The sequence below is a fragment of the Schistocerca piceifrons genome, chromosome 5 (genome assembly GCF_021461385.2).
Source record: "Schistocerca piceifrons isolate TAMUIC-IGC-003096 chromosome 5, iqSchPice1.1, whole genome shotgun sequence".
Lineage (NCBI taxonomy): Eukaryota > Metazoa > Arthropoda > Insecta > Orthoptera > Acrididae > Schistocerca > Schistocerca piceifrons.
Window position 1 is genome coordinate 13,358,623 of NC_060142.1, and position 25,065 is coordinate 13,383,687.

Here is a 25,065-nt window from a genome sequence, read left to right on the forward strand (position 1 = left end):
CCTCAAATATTTTTTATTTAAGTTTAACTGCAAACATTTATAGTAGATGTAAATCTACTTAAGTACATTTAGATATAGTCTTTTAAAAATTAAAATTTCATACAAAATTGTTGATTACCTTTAAACAGGTCAGTAAAAGCAAGGAGCATACTACTGAAAATTAATTGTTACTAAAGAACATCAGAAACAAATGTATTAGACCTACTTTTCTCATACATTAGAAACTTTTTGAAAAGATATTTGATCATTTCCTCTGTCACCGACAGTGTAATTTCGGTTGCTTTGCAACACCAGGGATATCTGTTTCTAAATTATGTTTGCAGCTGATCTCATTTCGAATTCTGGAATATTTACTTCGTCTTCTTTGGTGAAGGAATTTCGGAAAATGCATTTACTAACTCCACTTTAGTGGCACTGTCATCACTAACATTACCGTCGCTGTCGCGCAGTAAAGGTACTTCCGCTGGTTTACTTAATTTGGGACCAGAATCTCTTTGGATTTTCCGCCACATTTCTAGAGCGGGTTTCGTTGTGGAAACTATTAAATGCATCTCGCATTGAAATCCGCACCAAATTTCGAGCCTCAGTAAAACTTCACAAATCTTGGAGATTTTGCGTTAGTCTAAATTATACGTGCCTTTTGCGGTGCTCCTGCAACAGCTTTCTGTCGTGTTTTGTGTACCATGGGCGATCAGTGCCGTCTCTTATTAATTTATTTGGTATGAATATTTCGAGTGCTGTTGATACCATTTCTTTGAACTTAAGCCACATATGTTCTTCATTTACATAGTTTGGAAGGATTAGGGACTATCTCTTAGAAAGACTTCACGTGAATTTTTAGCTGCTTTTATAAATAGATATATTTCGCGTTTGCTTTTGGTGATTTTCTTTGTTACGGAAATGAGCCTCGCTACGACTGCGTGTTCACTAATCCCTGAATCCGTCGTGATGCTCAGGATCATTTGTGGCTAAGAGGTCAAGTGTGTTTTCGTAACCGTTTACAATTTCAATGGCCTCGTCAACTAATTGTTAAAAATAATTTTAGAAAAGGATTTAGATCAATTACGGAAGTTGTTTTCTGCTTACAATAGGGTATGAAAATGTATTTTTGTCGACATGCGGAAGGTAGATTGAAGTAACTGCCAACTATAACTGTATGAGTAGGGTACCTATTTGTGATGAGACTCAAGTTTTCTTTTCTTTGAACCGTCCAGCAACTGTTTCATCTGAGACAGGGAGTCGGTAAAAGGAGCCAGTTATTAATTTATTCCGGTTGTCGAATATAACCTCTGCCCATACTAAGTCACAGGAAATATCTGGTTCAAAGTTGATTGTGAGCTTACATTATTTTTCCTTAAGTTGTCCTTCTTGTTTCTGTTGTAGTGCAGATAATTACAATTACGGCTTTTCCTTCCAGAACCTAAGATGCTTTCTCTGTGACCCGGTAAATACCAGAGCTAAACAATGTAGAACAACAACGTACGTTGGAAGCGTAGCATTCTGTATTACTTCATTTCCTTATTTCTAACATTTTAAAATTGTAAGTCGACTTTAGGTGATATGCCAATCATAGATGTTCTTATCTCTATTTAGTGAACGTGTTTTCAGTTGTTTTGAACATTGTCCCACAACACTTATTTTTCAAAGAGTTTTTTTGTTTTGTTTTTAGAGAGTAAATTAATATGGAGTATTTCGTTCTTCTCTTCAAACATTCACAAACCCATGTATTCTTTCCTTAGTGTCTTTTGGGTATGCAGTTGTAGTAATTAAAGTAGGCACAAATGCAGTGATCAAAAAGAAATGATTAGCGTACATTTGTATTCTCTTTTCATCGTTCCTTTCTTGTTGCCCCCATGCCGATGGACTGTTTCTATCGCAGTCAGTAAGCGTGAAAGGAAGCCATCGTACAGGCAGAGGAATCTTTATTTATACTTGGCGGAACTAATTACATACCGACATAATCGTCGGTATTGCTTTCGTTTCCCAAAAGTTATAAATATTTCGATTTCGGAAAAGAAGCTCTGTATTTGGCCAAGATGTCGAAGGTCCCTTACGTACTGGTTGTATCGAGTAAGATGTGGAGACGACACCACGTAATCTACTGACGGTCGAAAATAAATTTTTAGTCATTACTTAGTGATGTAGACAACTTACTCCTTATAACAACAACTGAAGCGCATACCAACTGCTCAGAGCGAGTATCTCCACTCCCGCACGTGCAGCGCATAACATTTTGTTGATTAGTCTAAAATTTCCGAGGTGATCATTGTACCGTGTGTCATCTACCTACTAACGTACCTATCAGATTACCATCCGTTAGGAACGTGGGCGCACTCAGCGACAGTGATATGGTTTACAAATGATAGAGCATAGCAATCAGTCGTTCTTTTTGCAAGTTTTTTTCGACAAATCAAGGTTTCGGCTAATGCCTAGCGATTATCAATGCACTGTTTGATAGTATCAACGCATGTCTGTCCCCTGTTGTTCAGACGTCTGTCACAGTTCTTTCAGGTCTTGAAAGAACTGTGACAGATGCCCAACCAACAGGGGACTGACATGCTTTGATATTATCAAACAGTGCATTTATAATCGCTAGGCATTAGCCGAAACCTTGTTTTGTCGAATAAAACTTGCAAAAAGGACGACTGACTGCTATCGATCTATCTTCTCAGCGATCACAGGCCCTGCAGACCACGCGCTGCACCAACGATCTGCTTCCACCGCCTTCTACCTCTCGCAGCCTCTCTCCACCCTGTGGAAATTCCTAATGCTGCCGTGTCCTTCTCTGTGTCATCTTTCCAACTTTCACGAGGTCGTCCCAATGGTCTTGTTGCCTGGAGCTCCTTCAAATGCTTTCTCGGTGATTCTGTTGTTTTCCATTCTGGCCACATGTCAAGCCCATTGCAGTCTCCCACTTTCTAATTTCTGGATGATAGTGGGTTGCTTCATTAACTGATAAATTTCATTGTTCTTTCCAATTCTCCATGCGCCATTCTCCAACACAGTTCCCCAGATTTTTCTCATTACTTTTCTTTCGAAAACATTCTGTTTTTCTCTTTCATTCTTTGTAAGCGTCCAGCTTTGTGAACCGTACACTACTATGGGGCAGATAATAGTGTTGTATATCTTCATCTTTGTGGTGATTGACAAAGCTTTACTTTTTAGTGGGTTGCGAAGTGAGTACAGACATACTGGCCCTGAGGCTATTCTTTCATTTATATCCATTGTTATGATATTTTTACTGTTGAAACGTGATCCAAGGTATTTAAACTGGAGAACTTTTCTGAATTTAGAATGTTGGTCAATTTCAAAGTAAGGATTTGGGTTTATGACTCGACCTATTCCCATAAGTTCAGTTTTCTCTTGGTTAATCAAAAGCCCGATTTTGCTGGTACTGTGCCTCAGAGATCTGTACATGTCCTTCAGTTCTTCTTCAGTTTCACTCAGCAACACTATATCATCCATGCACAGTTGCATCATCCTAATGATTTTACTGGGTATACTAAATTCTCGTAATGTGTTGTAGAGACTACTTCTGTGGATGCTGTCGTAGGCTCGCTGGAAGTCAATGAAGAGACAATGGATGTTTTTGTTAAATTCCCAGTATTTCTCAAAGATCTGTCGTATAGTAAACAAATTATCAGTTGTGGAACGGTTTGTTCGAAATCCAGCCTAGTAATCTTGAATAATGTTTTCTGTGTAACGTTTAAGTTTTTAATGGTCATTGACAGGATTTTGTATGTTATGTTCAGCAAACTGATTCCTCTGTAATTTCCACACTCCATTCTGTATCCTTTCTCGTGTATGGGACAAATTATTGCAATTTTCCAGTCTTCAGGCCGTGTTTCAGTTTTCCAGATCATTGTTATAAGTTTATAAATTTCTTTGCGTAGTTTGCTTCCGCCCTCTTTTAACATCTCTGCTGATATCTGGTCCTCGCCTGCTGCCTTGTTGTTTTTGAGCTTTTGAATGGAATGGATCACTTCCTGTTCTGTGATTCTACATTCGTCATTATTAATGCTGTCACTCTCAGACATTGCGTAATTGAAGGTTATGTGCGGATCAGTGCAATTTAATATTTCTGAGAATTACTCTTTCCATCTTTCTAGGATACCTTCCAGCTGCCTTAGCATATTTTGATTTTTATCTTTTATGAATAGGTCTTCACTTAGATAACCTCTCTTACTTTTCTTTGTATACTGAAACAACTTCTTTCAGTTTCCATTCCTGCTTTCCACTTCTATAGATTCTAGGACTCCAGTTAGATATTTCCTTTTCTCTGTTCGTAGAACTCTTGCTGTTTCTCTTCTAACCGCATTGAAAGTCTCCCTCCTGTCCTCACTCTCCTTATTACGCAGCCACAGCATCCTGGTTTCTTTCCTCCTTTCTACTGCTCTCTGACACTTTTCGTTGAACCATTTCTGTTTCTTCGTTTTCTTTTTCTTGCCCAGTGTTTCTGCTGCTGCATGTGTTACTACAGTCTTTATTCTTTCCCCAAGCCTTCTCGACGTTATTGTCCTCTTCAGCTTCTTGCAATGCTGTAAATCGGTTATTTATTTCAATCACATAGGCTGTTTTAACAGACAGTTCCTTCAGTCGTTCGATGTCTAAATTAGGTTTTGGTGTTGCTTTTGGTTGTTGATTCCAAATCATCTTGATTTTCATCTTTCCAACCACTAGGAAATGATCTGAGCCAATTTCTGCTCCTCTGTACGTTCTGACATCTCTTATAAATGAAGTGAAACGTTGATCTGCCATAACATGGTCAATCTGATTTACTGTTTTGCCATCTGGAGAGCACCATGTACCTTTGTGTATATCTTTGTTAGGGAACATCGTCGAGCAAATTCTCATATAATTTGATAGTGCAAAGTTGATTATTTTTAATCCATTTTCGTTTGTGGTCGAGTGCTTGCTATGTGGGGATGAACATATACTCTTTACCTATTTTTCCATTAAAGTCCCCTAAGATAATTCTCATATTTCTTGTTGGAATACTTGCGAGTAGCCGGCCGCAGTGGCCGTGTGGTTAAAGGCACTGCAGTCTGGAACCACAAGACCGCTACGGTCGCAGGTTCGAATCCTGCCTCGGGCATGGATGTTTGTGATGTCCTTAGGTTAGTTCGGTTTAACTAGTTCTAAGTTCTAGGGGACTGATGAGCTCAGCAGTTGAGTCCCATAGTGCTCAGAGCCATTTTGAACTTGCGAGTACTCTCTAATCCTTCACAGTAGGGGAAAGTAGGGGAAACGTGCGCAGCGGGTAAACATGCGCATCGCTGTTTCTCTGATTGAAAAGCTTTCTTGAACTTTGTAACCAGTGCTACACCTAGCGGCAGGTTAGCGAACTACTTTCGTCTGCTCACTGGGCCGTGAGTTCAGTGAGTTTGCAAATGGTGAAACGTGACGTTATGATCTAATTTGCAGTCCTCGGGATTTAAGACGTTGAGGCTCTGTTTATTACGTTGACTAAATTTACTTGTGATATAGTGAAAGCCTGTATGTCATGGGTATGTTCTGACGTGAGTCCTGTTTGGTTGTAATTAGTTTTAAGAAAATTGTGGACAAAATTTATTTCCAAGACACTATGGTGCAAAGCTGCGCACCGATGCGCACGTTTCCCCCTCATGGGAATACCAGCAGGCCACCAACAGTTCGTTTTTTTTTTCTTTGTTCTCAGATGCCGAGAAAGTACGTCTGGAAATCAGAGCAGTACAGTTATACTGTAGATACGCTTAAACAAGCAATACATGCAGTAAGAACAGATGGGAGGAAAATCAGAGAAGTCGGTAGGAGCTCCAAAATACCAGAATCAACCATATGAAAATACCTCGCGAAGCCCATCAACGAGGTAACACAGCCAAGTTTGGGGTTTAAGTATATTTTTCCAGAAAGTTTTGAGCAAGAAATGGTTGATTATATCGTTCTTCTTTGCAACTTGTTCTATGGACTAACACCTAAAGCCTTGCGGAAATTGACATACGACTACATGGAGAAGAATAGTATTAACCACAATTTCAACAAAGAGAGTGGCTTAGCCAGCAAAGATTGGATGTACAGTTTTCTTAAGCGCCACCCGACCATCAGACTGCGGCAGCCAGAAAATACTAGTGTGAATAGAATCAATGCTTTCAGCAAGGAAGAAGTTACTCGATTTTTTGACAATCTGCTAACTTTAAAAGAAAATCTGAATATTGATCCCACAAGAATGTACAACCAAAATGAAACTGGCATAACCGTTGTACAAAAGAAGTGTTATAAGGTGTTTGCTACCAAAGGTTCAAAGAGGGTAGGCGCTGCAACTTCCGCCGAGAGGTTCAAATGGTTCAAATGGGTCTGAGTACTACGGGACTTAACGTCTGAGGTCATCAGTCCCCTAGAACTTAGAACTACTTAGGCCTAAACGTAACTAACCTAAGGACATTACACACATCCATGCCAGAGGCAGGATTCGAACCTGCGACCGTAGAAGTCGCGCGGTTCCGGACTAAAGCACCTAGAACCGCACGGCCACCGCGGCCGGCTCTGCTGAGAGGGGCAGGACCATCACTGGTGAGTTTGTATGAGAGCTGGAGGTCATTTCATACCTCCTATGATGATTTATCCAAGAAAACGAATGAGTGCAAATCTTCAGAAAAATGGACCGGATGGGGCCATTTACTGTTGTTCCAACAATGGGTGGACCAACACAGAACAATTCAATGAGTGGCTTCTCCATTTTAAAAAACATACTCTCCCAACAGCTGATGAACCAGTACTCCTCATACTGGACAACCACAACAGCCACATTTCCATTGAAACTGTAGTGACTTGGCAAGACAGCCAAGCCACTCGGAGGTAGCCGAAAGGCACGCGTTTAACTCACGCAGACTGGCGTGAGGTCTGGAACAGTTAAGGGAATTAATAGTAGCAAATAAAGTACGTAGTTGATGTAATACTTAACTTTAATCCATAATTGGAGAACATCGCTCTTGTTGATACATTCATAACAATCTCAATATAAACTGGTAATGGCGCCTTGCTAGGTCGTAGCAAATGACGTAGCTGAAGGCTATGCTAACTATCGTCTCGGCAAATGAGAGCGTATTTGTCAGTGAACCATTCCTAGCAACGTCGGCTGTACAACTGGGGCGAGTGCTAGAAAGTCTCTCTAGACCTGCCGTGTGGCGGCGCTCGGTCTGCAATCACTGATAGTGGCGACACGCGGGTCCGACGTATACTAACGGACCGCGGCCGATTTAAAGGCTACCACCTAGCAAGTGTGGTGTCTGGCGGTGACACCACAGAAACTTACAAGTTTTGTAAAGAAAACCACATCCACATGGTCTCTCTGCCACCGCACACGTCCCTCCGCCTACAACCCTTGGACCTAACCTTTTTTGGCCCTTGAAGAATGCTCTTTCTAGAGAATATGACCTTTTCATGATACGAACTGGGCACCAGAGAATAACTGAGTACAAAGTTGCTGAACGTGTGAAGAATGCTTTTCTTAAAGTTGCTACATTGTCAAATGCCTTATCTGGCTTCCTTGCAGCTGGGATTCACCCATACAACCCCGACAAGTTTTCTGGACTTGATTTTGTCCCAGCTCGAAAACTAGACGAGCTAAGAGTGGAAGCAGCCACAGATTGTGACAGTCCTTCAACATCCGCAGCACATAAGACCACATCGACTGCTACAACTCCATCTGTGGGGCTATTTGATGACCCTACTTCCTCAACATCCACGGGAGGTTTTACTGAAAGCCATAAGAAGTTTATGACTTATGTACCAATTTTTGACCTAAAGAAGAAATCTGATAGGCCTAAGCCCACTGACGTTAAAACAAGAAAGCCCAGAGGAAAGTAGCACTCTGAAATACTAACTAGCACACCTATGAAAATAAAGCTTGAGTTGGATACAGAAAAGAAAAAGGAAAAAAGGTGAAAGAGCAAGGAACTGCCAATAAAAACATAAAAGTTGCTAGAAAGCTTAATCTTGGCAAAAGGCCTAAGCCTAATGCAAAAGAATGTATGGATAAGAAGAGACTTCAAAACAAGAAAAAGGATAGACTTTTGGCAAGAAACACTTACAAAAGAAGGTAAACAAAAAGAAGATGATTGAAGAAGAATCAGACGATTCAGATGTTGACGAAGTTCCACTGTGTAATGACGATGATATCGACATGGAGCTGTTTGACCCTGGCGTACTTCAAGGAGCCGACGACGAGATTTGCGGACTTTGTGGAGATCACGGTACAGACAGGGAACTGTGGTACAGATGTACTTTGTGTAGAAGATGGTACCATGCAGCTTGTACCGCAAATGATTCTGCTAAAGATTTTATATGTGATATGTGCAGTGAAGGACGTATCTATCTTGTTAAATCCGTAGGCCCCTAACATCAAAGAAGACTTTGCATTTTATTTGAAAACCAATAGTCCAGAACTATGTTAAATTTTGTAAAATTTGATTAAAACTTATGTTTAAGATAATCTAATATGTGCCTTTTCAATATAATCTTTGGAACAAACCTTGTATGTTTTTTTTTTCCTCTCCAGGTATTACTGCGTATCAATTCTTCTAACATGCGCACAATTACCCCACTCGATGCGCACGTTTCCCCGACGTTCAGGAAACCGTGCGCTTAGGTAGTGTCTTGGAATTTTGTTTTTGGTGTGTTTATTTTTTATTATTTTGGGTTATCTTAATTTTTTATAAATACTGGAATAGTTGCTCTAAGTTTTGATATAAAATAAACTTAATTTAACGAAGTCAAAATTTTTTGAAAAAGAGTTCCGCTTAGGTACGCACGTTTCCCCTACTTTCCCCTATTCATTTTTCTCGTCCTCAGTTGAATCTTCAGTCGGTGCATGGACATTTATGAATGTTATATCGTACCACTGGTGTTTGATTGTTACGTAAGACATTCTTTTGTTAAATATTAACCCGATTAATAATCCTGATCTTAACAGCCAAACCAGTACCAAATTCATGATGTTTTCCATCTCCCCCATAAAAAATGACACAATTATCCTCCGTGTGTGTCCCTTCTCAAAGCCACCTAACTCCCTGTAGAGCTACAATGTCTGTCTTGTATGTTTTTAGTTCAGATATCAAAGTCGCTGCTGCAGCTGGTTTATTAAGACTACGAACGTTCCATGTCCCAAATGTGAAGCAGTGTTTCTTGTTCCTATCTCGTCAATTCCTGTTCCATAGCCTATGTCCGTTTCCTCTGAATCCATTATGCGAGGCAAATCTTGCTGTGAGCCAGTAGGTAAAGAATTCGCTGGCCACGTTACGAGCGCTGCGCAGGTTGAGCTTGGTGATGGGGCTGCCACCTCAAAGCTTCAAAGCTTGCTGAGTAATATTCTGGATTACCATTTCCTAGGTAGATTGCGTTTCCCAGGCTCCGAGCTCTGCCTGCCAGTCTGATTTGTGTGTCACACACAGTTGGTAAATGTAAATGTTAAACTTGGCGTTCGTTCACACTGGAGTTACAAATACATGACACCGTATTGTTATGGTCACCACAGTAAAATCTAAAAACGTGTTTGTGGTATTCGTGTCCCAGCATATACCGTGACGACGGTTATACGTGTCGCCATCAGTCAGCCTCCGCTGGCAATGGATCAGCTACTATACCGGAAAGAAACACACAATGGTACCAGTTACCGGTCAAAACAGTGTTCGCCTTATGCGAGGACGCTCAGTACTGTGTCTTGACCTACTTTCTCAATTTTCGGAGCCTGACTTGTAAGAGACATACTGTCCACCACAAACATTCTGCGAAATAGAGGACGCATAATGTCATTCACACAGCTAACGAGCCTGATTATCATTCTTCGTGTCAGTATATCACAGAGACAAACAAGCCTGGCAGAGAAATTAAATTGAAAAAAAGTTTTCACTCTTACATCGAGAGCACAACCCTTCACTGAAGAGCTGCAAAATATGGCCACAGTAGAAACTAGTTAAACTGTAATATACACAGTATTCTCGGAAGAAAATCATGAAACACTAGAGAGGTTGAAAATAAATCCAACGTAAGAAAGTTCTTATGTCTTCGTGAAACTTTTAGCGAGTGCAACAACTCAATCTACGACTCTGCTTTAAAAGATGCATGTCAATAATATGAAAAAGAATATCTCTATGTAATGGATTAACATTCTCTGCAACCACAATTTATGTTTACACCATCTATATAATAGTAACCAATTTTTAGTGCAGTACATCACAAAGACGCGTAACCCACTTAGCTCACGCCCGTGTTGCAGTAGCTTACCTGTGTGTCTGAAGCCTCAGAAGTTCAGGAAAGGCTGCACTTCTATCGAACCAAAGAATTTACAGTCTTGTTGCTAGCGGGTCAGGACAATTAGAGACACCGGCACGTCGGTAACTCGCAGCTGTGACCGCATCCTGGCTCGAGACGCCTAAACAGACTGCCGAGTAACAGTTACTGACTATTGTCACTTGACAGACAGAATTTCTCTTATTCGCCTTCAAGTTTTCGTGCTTTTGTATTCGTGTATGTTGCGTGATTTCTGTTGTGTGGTTTTTCGTTATCTACCGAGCACTGTCTGCCGGTCCATTAATCGACTAATCTCTACAGTAACGGCAAATTTTCTAGTAGTTTCAGTTGTTTCATGTGCCTAATTAATGGTAATATGAGAGGCAATCAAAAAGTTTGCGTTCGAAGGTCACACTAACCCCTTACCTAAATATCGATGAGTATATACTCGCATCAATGTCGCTCTTGCTTTCATATACGCTGCAGCAACTCACACAAATCGAAACTTTTTGATCGTACCGTATATAAGTAATTTATATATCTTAAGTATATCATAAGTAATTTATATATCATACTCGAGCCAAAATTTTGGCAAACATTATTTTTTTAAATAACTGTAATCTTTTTATGCAGCTTCCAGTATATACCATTCGTTGCGGTCAAGTCAGTGGAACAGTCGATTAACTGTTAGCATATTCAGCGTAGTGTTTTAGGCTGAGAAAAGTGGCATGACTATCGCTTTAGTTCCAAAAACTAGTGACACCAGATAGTTCAGAAATAATGTGAACGCTCTCACTATTAATTCTCGTTCGTATGTCTTCCTACAAGGCACCCACTTCGCACCATCCTTCTCCAATAAGCCTCACTTAAAGCAAAACAGCCACTCTGCTCTAGCTGTCAGAAAACTTCTTTGATGCAGATGGGAAACCCGGACAACCCGGCCTACATGGACTCCATCAACTTCGCGAGCTCTGCGCCCTTCACCTTCTGGCAGAGGCTGCAGAACACGTGCTGGTACGTCTTCATGCGCTTCGGCAACTGGTGGATATCGGAGCGCGTGGTGGATCCTCTGGCCAGCGACCTGTTCGGCGAGGACTTCCCGCCGACCAGCGAGCTGGTGCGCAACACCAGCCTCGTGCTGGTCAACAGCCACTGGAGCACCGGCGGGCCCTTCCCCAGGGTGCCCGGCCTCGTCGAGGTGGGCGGCCTGCACGTCGGCCAGCCCGCGCCGCTGCCCCAGGTACCTGCCGCAGCCAGAAGGGTGCGCCGCGGCGCGTCTGTGGCTGGCCACGGTCGGGATCAGTTACCTCACAGCCTCAAGGCTCCTCTAGGCCTCGTTAGGGCTGACCTCTGTCCCAGGTGGCCGGCCGGTGTGGCCGTGCGGTTCTCGGCGCTTCAGTCTGGAACCGCGTGACTGCTACGGTCGCAGGTTCGAATGCTGCCTCGGGCATGGATGTGTGTGATGTCCCTAGGTTAGTTAGGTTTAATTAGTTCTAAGTTCTAGGCGACTGATGACCTCAGAAGTTAAGTCGCATAGTGCTCAGAGCCATTTGAGCCACCTCCCACGTGGTTACTCGTATCTCAGGGTATCTGCATATAAGATCCTACTGCAAGGGGTCACATGTCTTGATTTACAGACTCTCAACTGTCTAACTTAGACACTGAACTCCCATTTGTAGGATGGTGGTCGAAACGTCGTATGGCCATCTAGATTTAGGTTTTCTGTGGTTTTCCTTAAATCAGTACTGGAGCCGTTTACTTAAAAAGGATGCGCCTTTTTCCTTCTCCATCCTTCCGCAGTCCTAGCTTGTGGCCTGTTCGTAATGACATGTCATCAAGGAGATTTAAAACGGTAATCTTCCTTAACTGGCTGCCTGTATGTCTTTCCTAGCTTATGGAGGCACGTTGTGTCACAGTATGCATTCTTCTACCTGTGGAGATCCACAGGTAACTCATAACCCCTCACGTTGTTGGACGCCAACTCTAGCAGCGAATGTTGTTGTACAAAGGATTTGCAACCTTTTGCGCTATCCTGCATATGCAAGTGCTTAAAGTGCCTATATCACAGTCCCGCAGCTGATGTCCTAATTTAGCTAACTGCAGCTACAGTTGTCATAGTGGTCTACCTGGTTCTAATCTTCCAGCTGGAGCCCATACGAGTGCCTTCGCCCTAGCGCTCGTACCTGAGTTTAGGACTCATCCTCATGCCCTATGAATTGCACCTTCGTAGGAACCTATAGTTTTCTATTCTATTCCCATTTGTTTAGGCTGATCAACATAGTACTTTCGTAACATCAGACAGCAAGAGCCACGTGGTATAATTCCAAAGTGTGTATTGCATTTGGAGGCTGCAACTTCAGAATTCTGTAAGATGTAGAAAATATGTAAATGAGAGGCTGTCACAAACATGACATCTCCGAGGACTCAAGTAATGCTGCATATGTGAAAATCGCAGGTAAAGAAATAGCTTAGAGCTAACATGATACTCGCTTTCCTGTACTGATCATAACCATCATTGAAGTATGCGTACTTTTTCTTCGCGTTTTTGATCTCAGAAATGGAATGAGGCCAATAGCGCAAGCAGACGACTCGTGTAATAAATACTCAATAAAACGGACACCGAAGATTTCAGAAATTTTGAACAGGAGATAAACTCTAGAGAATGAGCCACCAGCGCGTATATTACTAACCGTCGTCAGCTAGTAATTCTTTCTGTGTACGTGCAAGGCACACAGATGTGCAGTGTTCTCAAACAAAGAAAAACGAGTTTCCCCAAGAGTTCACTGAACAACGCAGTTGTAGCTTGTGAACTCTCAATTCTCTGATACAATCCTCACACTGAAAAATCATCACCTATGGCATAATTACGGTCAGCCCATTTTACGGCTGATTGCTGATGACGCCGACACAAAATAGCACTCACCTCATATTTTTAGTTCGAAGATAGTAATGGAACCCTTGCGGCTATTTCTTGATGTTAGTCGTTCCTGAAAACTAGTGAAACAGTGAATGTTTGCAACTGTTTGACGCAATCCGTCAAGAGTTGTGCGAGATAGATCTAAAGAGTGGGTATACATGGGTGTTTGAGAAGCTCAGTAACATGTTGACCAGTGTCGGCAGTAAACTGGGGTCACGGTGAGGCCTGCCTCTGCGAGTGGCGCGCTGCGCGACCTCCACCGTGTAACACGTTTGTCGATAAGCAGTGGAAGGAAAGGGAGAAGTTACTCAGGTACTTCAATGTGCAGTTAATATAAATTACAGAAGCGATAAAACCGAGCTGATATCACTATATATCATCGAGTTTGGGGAAGAAAGTTCAACTGATAGTAGTGAAATCTCGTTGAAACCAGATCGAGTGCAGCTATTGTTTTGGAGGTGGGCCTGCAGTGTGCGTGTTATTAGGCAGCGTACAACATTTTGCCTGTTAAGTGGCAGCTCATCTCTGGGTGACTAGGCAACAAATTTTAGTAAAACGTCAGTTTCCTTTCGTTTGCTTGCTATGCGTTTCCCAAGAGTAATTGTGGAAATGCTAGTAATCAAATATGCCTACCAGTCACATTGGCTTAAGAAAGTACAGTGTGGATTCGGGGAACAACACGCACGTGAAAACCAGCCTACAAGCTACGTACAATATACGAGAGGTACATTAAATGTGGGCCAAGGGGAAACTAGTTTTCATCACTTTGGACCTGACAAAGGTCTTTGATAAATTTCATCTGGAGCATCAAATACGGAAATTACAGTAAAAGATGTTGTAATTGAAAACAGGTTGAAGGTTTCGAAGGGTAGCACACAGAGATTACAGGTAGGGGAAGAGGTACGGAGAAACTGGAAGTATTGTCATAGGCGTCGCACAATAGTGTGCTGAGACCACTAGTGAATATATTCTACGTTAACGACATACGCACGTCTCAAATATGAAAGTGCTTGCAAATTATTTGTTGGTAGGTCGTAGAATAAGGTAATTAGGTGATTACTAAATTCTGTTACAGTAGAGAAATGAGTCAATCAGAATGGAATGAGCATCAGTGTTTTGAATAGCCAGTTGGTATTCTTCTGCTCGTGAAGATTCAAACCAAAATTCGCCTCTAATGTAGGAGAAGAATTCCTTGTAGAGTCAGCTAATTCCCTAGACATTGGGGTTATGTTTCCTAGGAAGCTACATTTGGTTATACATGTGAGGAGTGTAACCTACAAGGCAGATGATGTACTCCTCCAGGTACTTAAACGTTTAAAGGGCAGATCAAGGAAAGTAGAGTAAGTAGCATACTGTTTTCGGGGAGGTCTCATCTGCAGTACTTTAGTTCTGTGTGGAATCCATACTGGTCATGTCTGTTTTTAGATCTTAAGTGTGTCCAAAGATGGTAACAAGATTTCTCCACGGTCATTCTGACCGTTATAGCAGTTTTACTTGCGTGATGCCAAATCTGAAATCGGGATCACTAGCAAGCAGCAAACATAGAGTATGCAACGTACATAGGGTTCTTACAGAATGCAGTGCAGTGGGCTAATATTAGACGTAAGACAACGTGAAGGAATGGAGGATAAACCAGAGATTACACTACTCACATAACACAACCATGCTGCACTGCTACAAATCAATGGACAGATATTCGTGTGTAGGCAAAGAGGCACAGGACAGGAAGAGGTTTCAACGAGAGATCTTAACGCCCCGCCCTGAGACACTGCAAGGAGACCAAAGACTGCTTGTTGTGATGTTCGAGACCTATCAGGAAAGCAATTAAAGGAAATTTATTACAGAGCGTCACAACTACGCCACACGTTTATGGCGTTTCTCTGCATACGCGCTATTCAGATTTATCATAGCTCTTAGCGAGTTGACAAATTCCTCCTCACTATAATTGTTCTGCCATAGATTTCAGCCAGACTATGACAGTATCTTGTATTTCTTTGGCAGTGACTAAGAATTAGGAACTAAGGCATGTTTTCACGCGCACGAAGAGATGAAAATCACTTGGAACTGATCCTGCCCTGTAACTCATGTTCGAAAACGTCACAATTTAAATGACCTAATCAATTTTCTGTCTGTCGCACAGAATGTGTCCGATAAATGATGTGCAAAAACTCTACACTGGTAAAGAAGAGAGTGTTCAGATTCTTTCAAAAGCCTGTTCAATTTTCTTATCGCGTCATAAACATCCTAGAATTCATTTTCCCTTCTCTTTCAATAAAACCCAAAAACATGATGACTTTAGCATCTCAAAAACGAAAGAGTGATCATGACCTTTCTGTCCGCCAATGTTTAGCGTCACTTTCTTCGTTTTTGTGAACGAGTTAGGATGATCCCATAGTGCTGACTACTGAATATTCTCTGCAGTAGCATAGGGAACTCACGTCCCGTTACTAGTACGCCTCTTTCTTCAGCATCAAAACGAAAAAGGAAGTTGAGAAAAACAGTCAAACATTGAGTTTGTAGATCTGAGAAAGTATTTATGGAATCCAACGAACTTTGGGGACAGTGATCGTTTAGTCACTACCTCACGCAAAACGCCCCAAGAAATTTCAAGAAGGTTTATAATAGATGATATAACGTAAAGCGCCAGTTTTCACGAACCATTCAGTCAATTTTCAGTACCAGTTCGTTGTTGACTACAGCTATACAGTCACTTCTGACGACATCATGAACATTCAAAATTGGTCCTTCCACTCTTAAAGTAGTAACACCATTGACAAACAACACTTTCAGCCATCACATTCAGTCGTTTGGCCTGTATGAAGCACAAGTTACTTGTTTAATCTCGTCAGATCTGAGGATAATTAAGAAAACTGATTTGTTCTTCTGTGACAGATCATGTTTTATTATAGTTGTAATGATTTCCTTTACTTTTGTTAGTTATTTTGTCATTTTATAAGTTTAGTAATATGTATTTTACTTATTAATTAATTTATTATTTCAAATGTTTCAATTTTATTTATTTAGTCACTTTTCCTTTCTATTGTGTGCAAGTTTTCTTAAACTTAATGCTCTATAATACAGCGATTTGAATTAATTGTCATGTGATTTTCGAGCAACCAATTAATTTACTAGCAGCATAATTTATGGCTACAGCTGCGATTAAGCGACTTGTATAAATAAAATAAAATTATGTCAATTAATTTTAAATGAGAGAGAATTAGACAGAGAATGTGGTATGAAACAAGAAAGTGCATCATACAACTGAATATAATTTAAATAAGGCAAGCTAATTGAGATAAGAGGAGGTAATAGTTTCAATCTTCATTTATAAAGGTATCAGTCATCTGCTTTTTAATGTTTAAAAACATCTGGATACCCTTTCTTCCTAGAAACACTGATGACAGGAGTGATCTTGTTTATCTAATCAAATTCCTGAATGGAAGTTTAAATAGAACTAGAAATCAACTCGCTGGCATTATCACCTGGCAGTAAATAATGAAATCATTGTTATAAATGAATCATCACTTAAATATTGTATTATTCAAACAATGACATCAGTGTCATTTTATTTTAATCTTATTAACTCAAATGAAAATGTCCAGGAGAGTGGGGCTGACTAACAATCAGATCTGGACCATTACTGAAAACTGGGACTGCAAAATTCCAAACCTGATTTCCAGAAGTTATGCTGTCAAGAAAATGAACTAATTGATTTATGTAACAACATCTCAGATATAGCACCAGATACGATGTCATTCTATGGAATTAAAATAAGAAAATTTATATCTACAATTACTTTTCTGAGAATAGTTATTAGTAATTTAAGAGATTTTAATCAAATGTCACTACAATAACATTTGGCGTACTGATCAACTAGACATTTATGAGTCCGGTCATAAATTTGGTGAAGAGTGTGTGGGAGCTAGATTTTTCATTTATTCTCTATTATGACTAATTAAAGTTATAACAGCCAAACAAATAAATGTGTCGTCTTTTTCTTTTTCCATTGTTCCTTAGTCACTTCAAAGTTCATGCAGATATGATCCATCTTTGCAACTAGATGAAAGGCAGTTTGTTTTTGCCACAAGCACATATACTACAGGCCACTCAAAATGCTTATAAATAAAAGAGGTGAATTGTGTGTGACAAAAAACAACTGCCTTTCATCTAGTTGCAAAGGTGGATCATATCTCCATGAATGTTGAAGTAACTAAGGAACGATGGAAAAGGAAGAAGGAAAAAGGTGATGAATTTATTTGTTTAGCTGTTACAAATATATAAAACTTTTGCACCACTAGTTTCATGAGATGAAATTATAGTTTAGTGTTATGATTTCTAATATTGTTAGTTGATGTGTACCGTCCTGCAGATGGATACCGAGTAAACCCATTTCCAGGATGACACACATGAACAACCAACATTGAAAATCATAAAACCAAACGATAACTTACCTTCATGAGTCTTGTGCTGAAAAAGTGACATATTAACAGACATGTAACTACTACATGATGCATTTACTATACATGCTGATGAGCCAAAATATTTTGACCACCTACTTAAAAGCGTGTTGGTCCAGTTCTGGAAATCAATTGAAAAGTGATTCTGTGTGCCATGGATTCGAGAAGTACTCGATAGGCTTCCGGAGCTTTGTGGCACCAGATGCCAAAGCACAGGTCACGCACTTCCCGTAATTTACGGGCGGTTGGTTTGTGGGAGCGGAGCTTGCGCCCCATAGCGTCCCATTTGGGTTTAATTGGACTCCATAAATCGAATTTGATGACCAAGACATCAACGTGAATTCACTATCATGCTCCTCAAACCATTGCAGCACTATTCTGAACTTGTGGCACCGACAGTTATTTTGCTGGAAGCTGCCATCACTGTTGAGCAAAACATCAATCACAGCTTTCATGGTGCCTTCAACTACTACCGCAGGTCCAATGGAAGTCCAAGTGAATGTGAGCGTCCCCCACAACATAACGCTGCTCCTACCGGCCTGCGTCCTTGGCGCGCTGCAGCCGTTCGCCTGCACACTGGCGTATCTGGAAACGACCGTCGGCCTGGTTTACCGACAAACTGGACTCATCCGACCAGTCGACACGGTTCCAGTGATCCGCGGTCCAATCTCGATGATTTCGTGCCAACTGTAGTCATACTTGACGACGTTGTTGGGTCAACATCAGAACACTTAGCGGTCCTCTGCTGCGGAAGACCGTGCTCAACACTGTGTGCTGAACGGTGAGCTCCGAAACACTTGTGCCTGCGCCAGCACTGCAGACCTGCCACAAAACGCCGCCTATCCTGCATTAGAGAGCGGGCAGGCCTCCAGTCCCTATGTTCTGTGATGAGGTATGGACGTCCAACTTCTTGTCGCCTACTCGTGGCTTCAGCATTCTTCAGTCACTTTCCACAGATGCTCGTGACAGTAGCACGGGAACAGCCGACCAGCTTCGCCGTTTCCGAAGTGCTCGTTCCTAGACGCTAGGCCACAACAGTGGCCTTTTTCAGTCTCTTAAGTCGCCGAATTTCCGCCTTTGTGCCACTTACCGTCGCTAGAGTGCGTCACGTGCCCTCAGCACCACCACCCAGCATACGGTCTCGCGATGGGCAGTGGTCATCATGTTTTGGCTCACCAGTGTATATATAAACAAACGTGTATTCACAAGCCACTGAAGATGCTTCATCAATGACAGAAACGAACTACATATGGCAAAATAGCGCCTTTCATTTAGTTACAAAGACGGTACATATGTCCACAAATAATTTTATTCTTCATAAATCTAATTTACTCAGCAAGGAAGAGAAATATAACTCTAATTCACAGTGGACGAACCGATTCCACAGACCGAACTTGAGGAGAGGGGCTAGTGTAATTGTTTAATACAAACGATACAAAAATGCACGGAAGTATGTTTTTTAACACAAACCTACGTTTTTTTAAAGTGGAACCACGTTAGTTTTGTTAGCACATCTGAACATATAAACAAATACGTAATCACTGCCGTTTGTTGCATTGTAAAATGTTAATTACGTCCGGAGATATTGTAACCTAAAGTTGACGCTTGAAACCTCCGACGTTCAGTTGCGTGTTGTAACAAACACGGGCCACGGTCGGCGAGCAGCATCTGCAGGGACATGTTTACGATGACGACCGTGTTTACGAGTGTGGCTGTAGTGCACTGTTGTGGTTTGGTCTAGCTGTCGCAGTGCCCGCATGTAGCGCTTGCTGCTTTTGTTATTCTGCATTCGTCTCCGCACCGAGACCAACTGTAGTACACCGTGTTACCAGACGTCTGTGATAGTGTAGTGTTGTAGGAACTGTGACCATGGTGTATTCGAACTCTGAAAAGGCGGAGATGATACTCATCTATGGCGAGTGTCGACGAAGTGCAGCTGAAGCCTGCAGGGTGTATGCAGAACGGTACCCGGACAGAGAGCATCCAACGTGCCGCACATTGCAAAACATCTACCGCCAACTGTATGCAACAGGTACGGTCGTAGCACGCAAACGGGTCCGTAACAGGCCCGTCACAGGAGAAGCGGGTGCAGTTGGTGTGTTAGCTGCTGTTGCCATGAACCGACACATGAGTACACGGGACATTGCGAGAGCCGGTGGACTGAGTCAAAGTAGTGTCATGCGCATACTGCATCGTCACCGCTTTCACCCGTTTCATGTGTCGCTACATCAGCAATTACATGGTGATGACTTTAATCATCGAGTGCAATTCTGTCAGTGGGCATTAACAGAGAATGCGTTGCAGTTCTACCTGTTTACCGATGAAGCGGGTTTCACAAACGACGGGTCAGTGAATCTATGGAATATGCATTACTGGTCCGTGGACAATCCTCGCTGGCTCAGACAGGTAGAGCGACAGCGACTGTGGACTGTAAATGTATGGTGCGGAATCATTGGTGACCACCTCATTGGTCCTCACTTCATTGCAGGGGCCCAAACAGCTGCAACATACATCCCGTTCCTACAGAACGATCTGCCAACGTTACTCGAAAATGTCCCACTGGAAACGCGTCTACGTATGTGGTATCAGCATGATGGTGCACCTGCACATTCCGCAATTAACACTAGGCTGACCCTTGACAGGATGTTCGACGGGCGTTTCATAGGATGTGGAGGACGCATAAATTGGCCAGCACGTTCTCCTGATCTTACACCTCTGGACTTCTTTCTGTGGGGTACGTTAAAGGAGAATGTGTACCGTGATGTGCCTACAACCCCAGAGGATATGAAACAACGTATTGTGGCAGCCTGCGGCGACATTACACCAGATGTACTGCGGCGCGTACGACATTCATTACGCCAGAGATTGCAGTTGTGTGCAGCAAATGATGGCCACCACATTGAACATCTATTGACCTGACATGTCGGGACACACTCTATTCCACTCCGTAATTGAAAACGGAAACCACGTGTGTACGTGTACCTCACACCTCATGGTGATGTACATGTGCGTCAGTGAAAAACACCAATAAAAAGGTGTTAGCATGTGGACGTAATGTGCTGTTCCAGTCTCTTCTGTACCTAAGGTCCATCACCGTTCCCTTTGAATCCCTAAGTAATTCGGTGCTCTCCCATACACACGATCGAACAGCGGAGGAGTGGTACTCAAGCGTCAACTTTAGGTTACAATATCTCCGGATGTAATTAACATTTTACAATGCAACAGACGGCACTGATTACGTATTTGTTTATATGTTCAGATGTGCTAACAAAACTAACGGGGTTCCATTTAAAAAAACGTAGGTTTGTGTTAAAAAACATACTTCCGTGCATTTTTTTATGGTTTGTATTAACCAATTACACTAGCCCCTCTCCTCACGTTCGATCTGTGGAATCGATTCGTCAGTATTTGATGTGGCTTACGAAATATATCCAGCGGTAATGTTAGGTAACTCACCCTGTATAGCAAATTCGTGATTGGTAAATTTTAAGCCTCAAAAATTAATTTCCGTCGTACCACTGATGGTACTAATTTCAAAACCGGGATTAATTTCAGTGGTGCTGTAACGTTAATATACTAAAATGGTTCAAATGGCTCTGAGCACTATGGGACTCAACTGCTGAGGTCATTAGTCCCCTAGAACTTAGAACTAGTTAAACCTAACTAACCTAAGGACATCACAAACAACCATGCCCGAGGCAGGATTCGAACCTGCGACCGTAGCGGTCTTGCGGTTCCAGACTGCAGCGCCTTTAACCGCACGGCCACTTCGGCCGGCGTTAATATACTAAGAGATTCACTTAAGCAAACTAAGAATCATCAAAGATGAAGTGAAAAGAATAGCCTTATGGGATTTTACACCGCTACAGTTGCATTCTAGACTGATTAGTCAATATAACACCTTATTTAGTGATAATAGAGGAAGATTTCTCATAAACGGATTTACATAATACTTCAGCCATCTCATCACAAAAATGATTATTCTCTAAAACTGCAACGACTTTAGGAATTGTACCTCTTACTTGGAGCTTAGGCAGGAATAGTTGGCAAATAAATAAGAAGCTGAACCAGGATCTTTCATTCCTGCTGATAAAATTATTATATCTCACACACATATCATTATTTTCTTTACGGTATTCGCATTTTAAGCAGTGGCTTATATAGCTGACTTCTTCTGTTAATAACTGAAGCACTCGATACAGATGCTGCCGCACAGTGTGACAGCACACATGGATGCTTGAGAGCGCTGTGTGTAGTGAGTACTTGTTTCAACCACTTCGCGCTCTTCAATAAAATCGGTATTACAGAATGGTTTTCACATTAGTTTGATTTTCAGTTGTAACTTTAAATGGATACCGAAGACGATGATGAGGCAGTGTAGCTTGTAGCTATTGCAGCTCTGAGGACTCTAAGCTGCTGTGTGATTCACTGTAGCGGTTGTTCTGGTACTATTTTTCAGCCAACAAGAAAATGGAGATTACTTTACAGATACTTCTTATATTCACAGAACTGTTGTCGTAAGAGTCTGTATAGAAGCGGTATGTTGGGTACAACATTTCCACAGAAGCATGCAACCCCACCTGCAGTTATTAATAACTAGACTTTCCTCATGGGTTCAACTGCATATGCGATCGGCACAGGTACTGAACACCCCTCCACCTGCCCTTCTCTATGTGTCCATCTCTTTCTCCCTCTGTCTGTCCACCACATTCTCCCACCTCTACCTACTCTTTCTGTCTCTTCACCTCCTCCTTACTCACTGTTTGTCCATTTTCTCCTGCCTGTCCTTTTCTATCCATGCCTTCCTTTCCCTCCCTCTGACCATATCCTCCTCCCCCTCTCCACCACCCCTGCCTATCTTCCTTTTCCACTTGTCCGCTACCCTCCTAGACTTACCTGCTACCTCAAGTATGTCCCCCTCCTCCCCTGTCTCTGTCCATTTTCCTTCACTTCACTTTTCTGTCCCCTCCTCTATCCAAACTAGAGCCTGGAAAACTGTTTCTTGCCCCTGACATATAGGCTGCCCTGCAAAGCAGATTGATTTGGTAGGCCGATACTGTTTCCATGAAACATTCCTGTCGTGCAGGGCATAAGCCAGAGGCTGGGAAAACACGTTTTTTCGGGTATCACTGCTCCTGTTGGGGCTAGATTTCTATAAACCAAACAGTGTTGATATTTACAAGGCGTGCTTTTTATATGCCCATTTTCGTTGAAATCGATCCATAGGTTTCGGAGGAGATCCCACACGAATACACTTACACTCTGCTTGATATATAAACAACGTATATTATCTGGAAGACGTCGACTAAGCAGTTGTGTACAGGGTGACGTATTTCCAGGAGCTGGAAGCATGGCTTGACGGCAGCCCCCAGGGCGTGGTGTACTTCAGCCTGGGCACGATGGTGCGGCCGGACACGTTCTCGCCGCAGAAGCTGCGGGCCGTGCTGGACGTCTTCTCGCGGCTGCAGCAGCGCGTCCTGTGGAGAGCCGACCCTGACAAACTCCCTGAGCTTCCACCAAATGTGTTGGCTCGCCGCTGGCTGCCGCAGAACGACGTGCTCAGTGAGTGTGCTTGCATCGACTGGCTTAGAAGCTGTCTCTCTGCTCCGCTACTTGTCGTCTTTCTGCAGTGCGAGACAACACTACACACTTCAGCCAAAACACTACGACCGCCACTCGCTGCGAGGTTCTGTGCCATCTGCTGGCCTTGTGGGCATGTGACGTGAGAATGAATGGACATAAACAGAGAAGAGACGAATGAAAGTCAGTACGTGACTATAATAGAAAAACAGGCAGTATCGCATGGTGAAATCGTTCACCACTCACTAACTAGGCTAGAAACCTGGAGAGAAGTAACCGAGATGTGTGGAGAATCATTCTAGCGACGGTATAGGCTGTAAAAGAGGAAATCTACTGACATAAGCGTCTTTGACAAACGAAAGATTCTTATGACCTGGTGCTTTGGAACGAATATCTCAAGAGCTGGTGGGCATTCGTGTCCTGCTGTAGTGGGCGCCCTTGGAAAGTAGTTGAAAGACGTTAAAACCGTGAGTAGAGGACGAGGTGTTGGTCATCCACACCCCATCACAGAGTATAGGGGTCGGAGGTTTGCCCCTTCATAAAGCAGGATGTGCGTCGACGTGTGGCAGATCTGACCACACAATGCAGTGTTGGTGTACCTGCTTTGGAGCACACCATCCAACGTGCATTGTTTAACATGGGGCTCCACAGCAGACGACACTTACATGTTTCCGTGTTGACCTAACAGCATCGTCAGTAACGATTGCAGTGGGCATGGAATCATTGATATTGGACTGTAGATCAATGGAGAAATGAGGCACGTTTTTTGTTCCACCAGGTCGGTGGTCGTATGTGTATACGCCAGTAGCCAGGCAATTGGGCCCTCGAAACGTGTGGCACTCCACAGACATTGCCTGGGGGACATTTATCTAGGCTTCCATGGGATGTGTGATGCTAATCGAAGGTACCATAACAGCTGTGTCAGCTGTGTACTACGTGAATATTATTGCATATCACGTGCGCCTATTCATGCTTCATGATTTTCCCGACAGCAAAGGCATCTTTCAGCAGCATAACTGTCCGACCTCACAGTGCCAGAATTGTGCTACAGTGGTTTGATGAGCTTGATACAGAACCTCCCTAGTCTTTTCAACCAAATTTTCCTCATATGAACCCAGTGGGACACATCTGGGACGTTTTCAGGCGCCAGATCATTCAGCATAAGCCACTGATCCTTAATGAATCCTAAATTATTCCTCTGTGGAATTCACGAAGGGGCATGGAACTGGTTGGGGGGACACTCTTCTCCCACACGATCTTACCTTACATATTTAGTGAACGAGCCACTATGCAATGAAATGGATGTACCACTGCTGCCATCTCCTAGTGTTTGGGAGGTGAGAGAGTCCTGTTTTTCTCCATCGTTACCTGAAACATAACATAGCGTTATACCGCCTGTAGCCTCCTGCACAGATGCCGATGTAGCTTCTCTGCAGTATTTAATCGAAGTGTGTGTGCGAGGGGAGGTGGGAGCTGTCAGGTAGAGAGCGCCCATCCCGCCACGCACACAGGAAACAAATCACGGCCGCTGCCAGCAGTGGTCACGGGCTGGGGATTGCTGTGGTGCCTGGAACAATCCTGTTACGCAAATCACGGTTACACGTGATACCTCACATCCTCTGCTCGAGAACGAATGTCCAGTGCCTCAACCATTGCACCATTCTGTTAGTTACATAAAAAGAAAGAGCACTGCATTCTCCAGTGTTCCTACACCAAAGATTTACGGTCGTTGCAAACACACAGCGTATCTGGGATGAGGAACAACATGCACTATGATGAGGCGTGACAGAAGGGCCCTACGCATAACACTATGTATCATTGGCACAACCACTGCCACCAAGCGCT

The 25,065-nt window shown here is 42.6% G+C and overlaps 1 protein-coding gene across 1 annotated transcript in view; it reads left to right on the plus strand.

Annotated features, from left to right (window-relative positions):
* Positions 1–25,065, plus strand: part of LOC124798082 (UDP-glycosyltransferase UGT5-like) — a 146,468-nt gene that overhangs the window by 88,488 nt on the left and 32,915 nt on the right. Inside the window, exons 4-5 of the mRNA XM_047261323.1 lie at positions 11,186–11,506; positions 22,980–23,202. Coding sequence (XP_047117279.1) covers positions 11,186–11,506; positions 22,980–23,202 — 544 coding nt within the window. The remainder of the gene's footprint in view (positions 1–11,185; positions 11,507–22,979; positions 23,203–25,065) is intronic.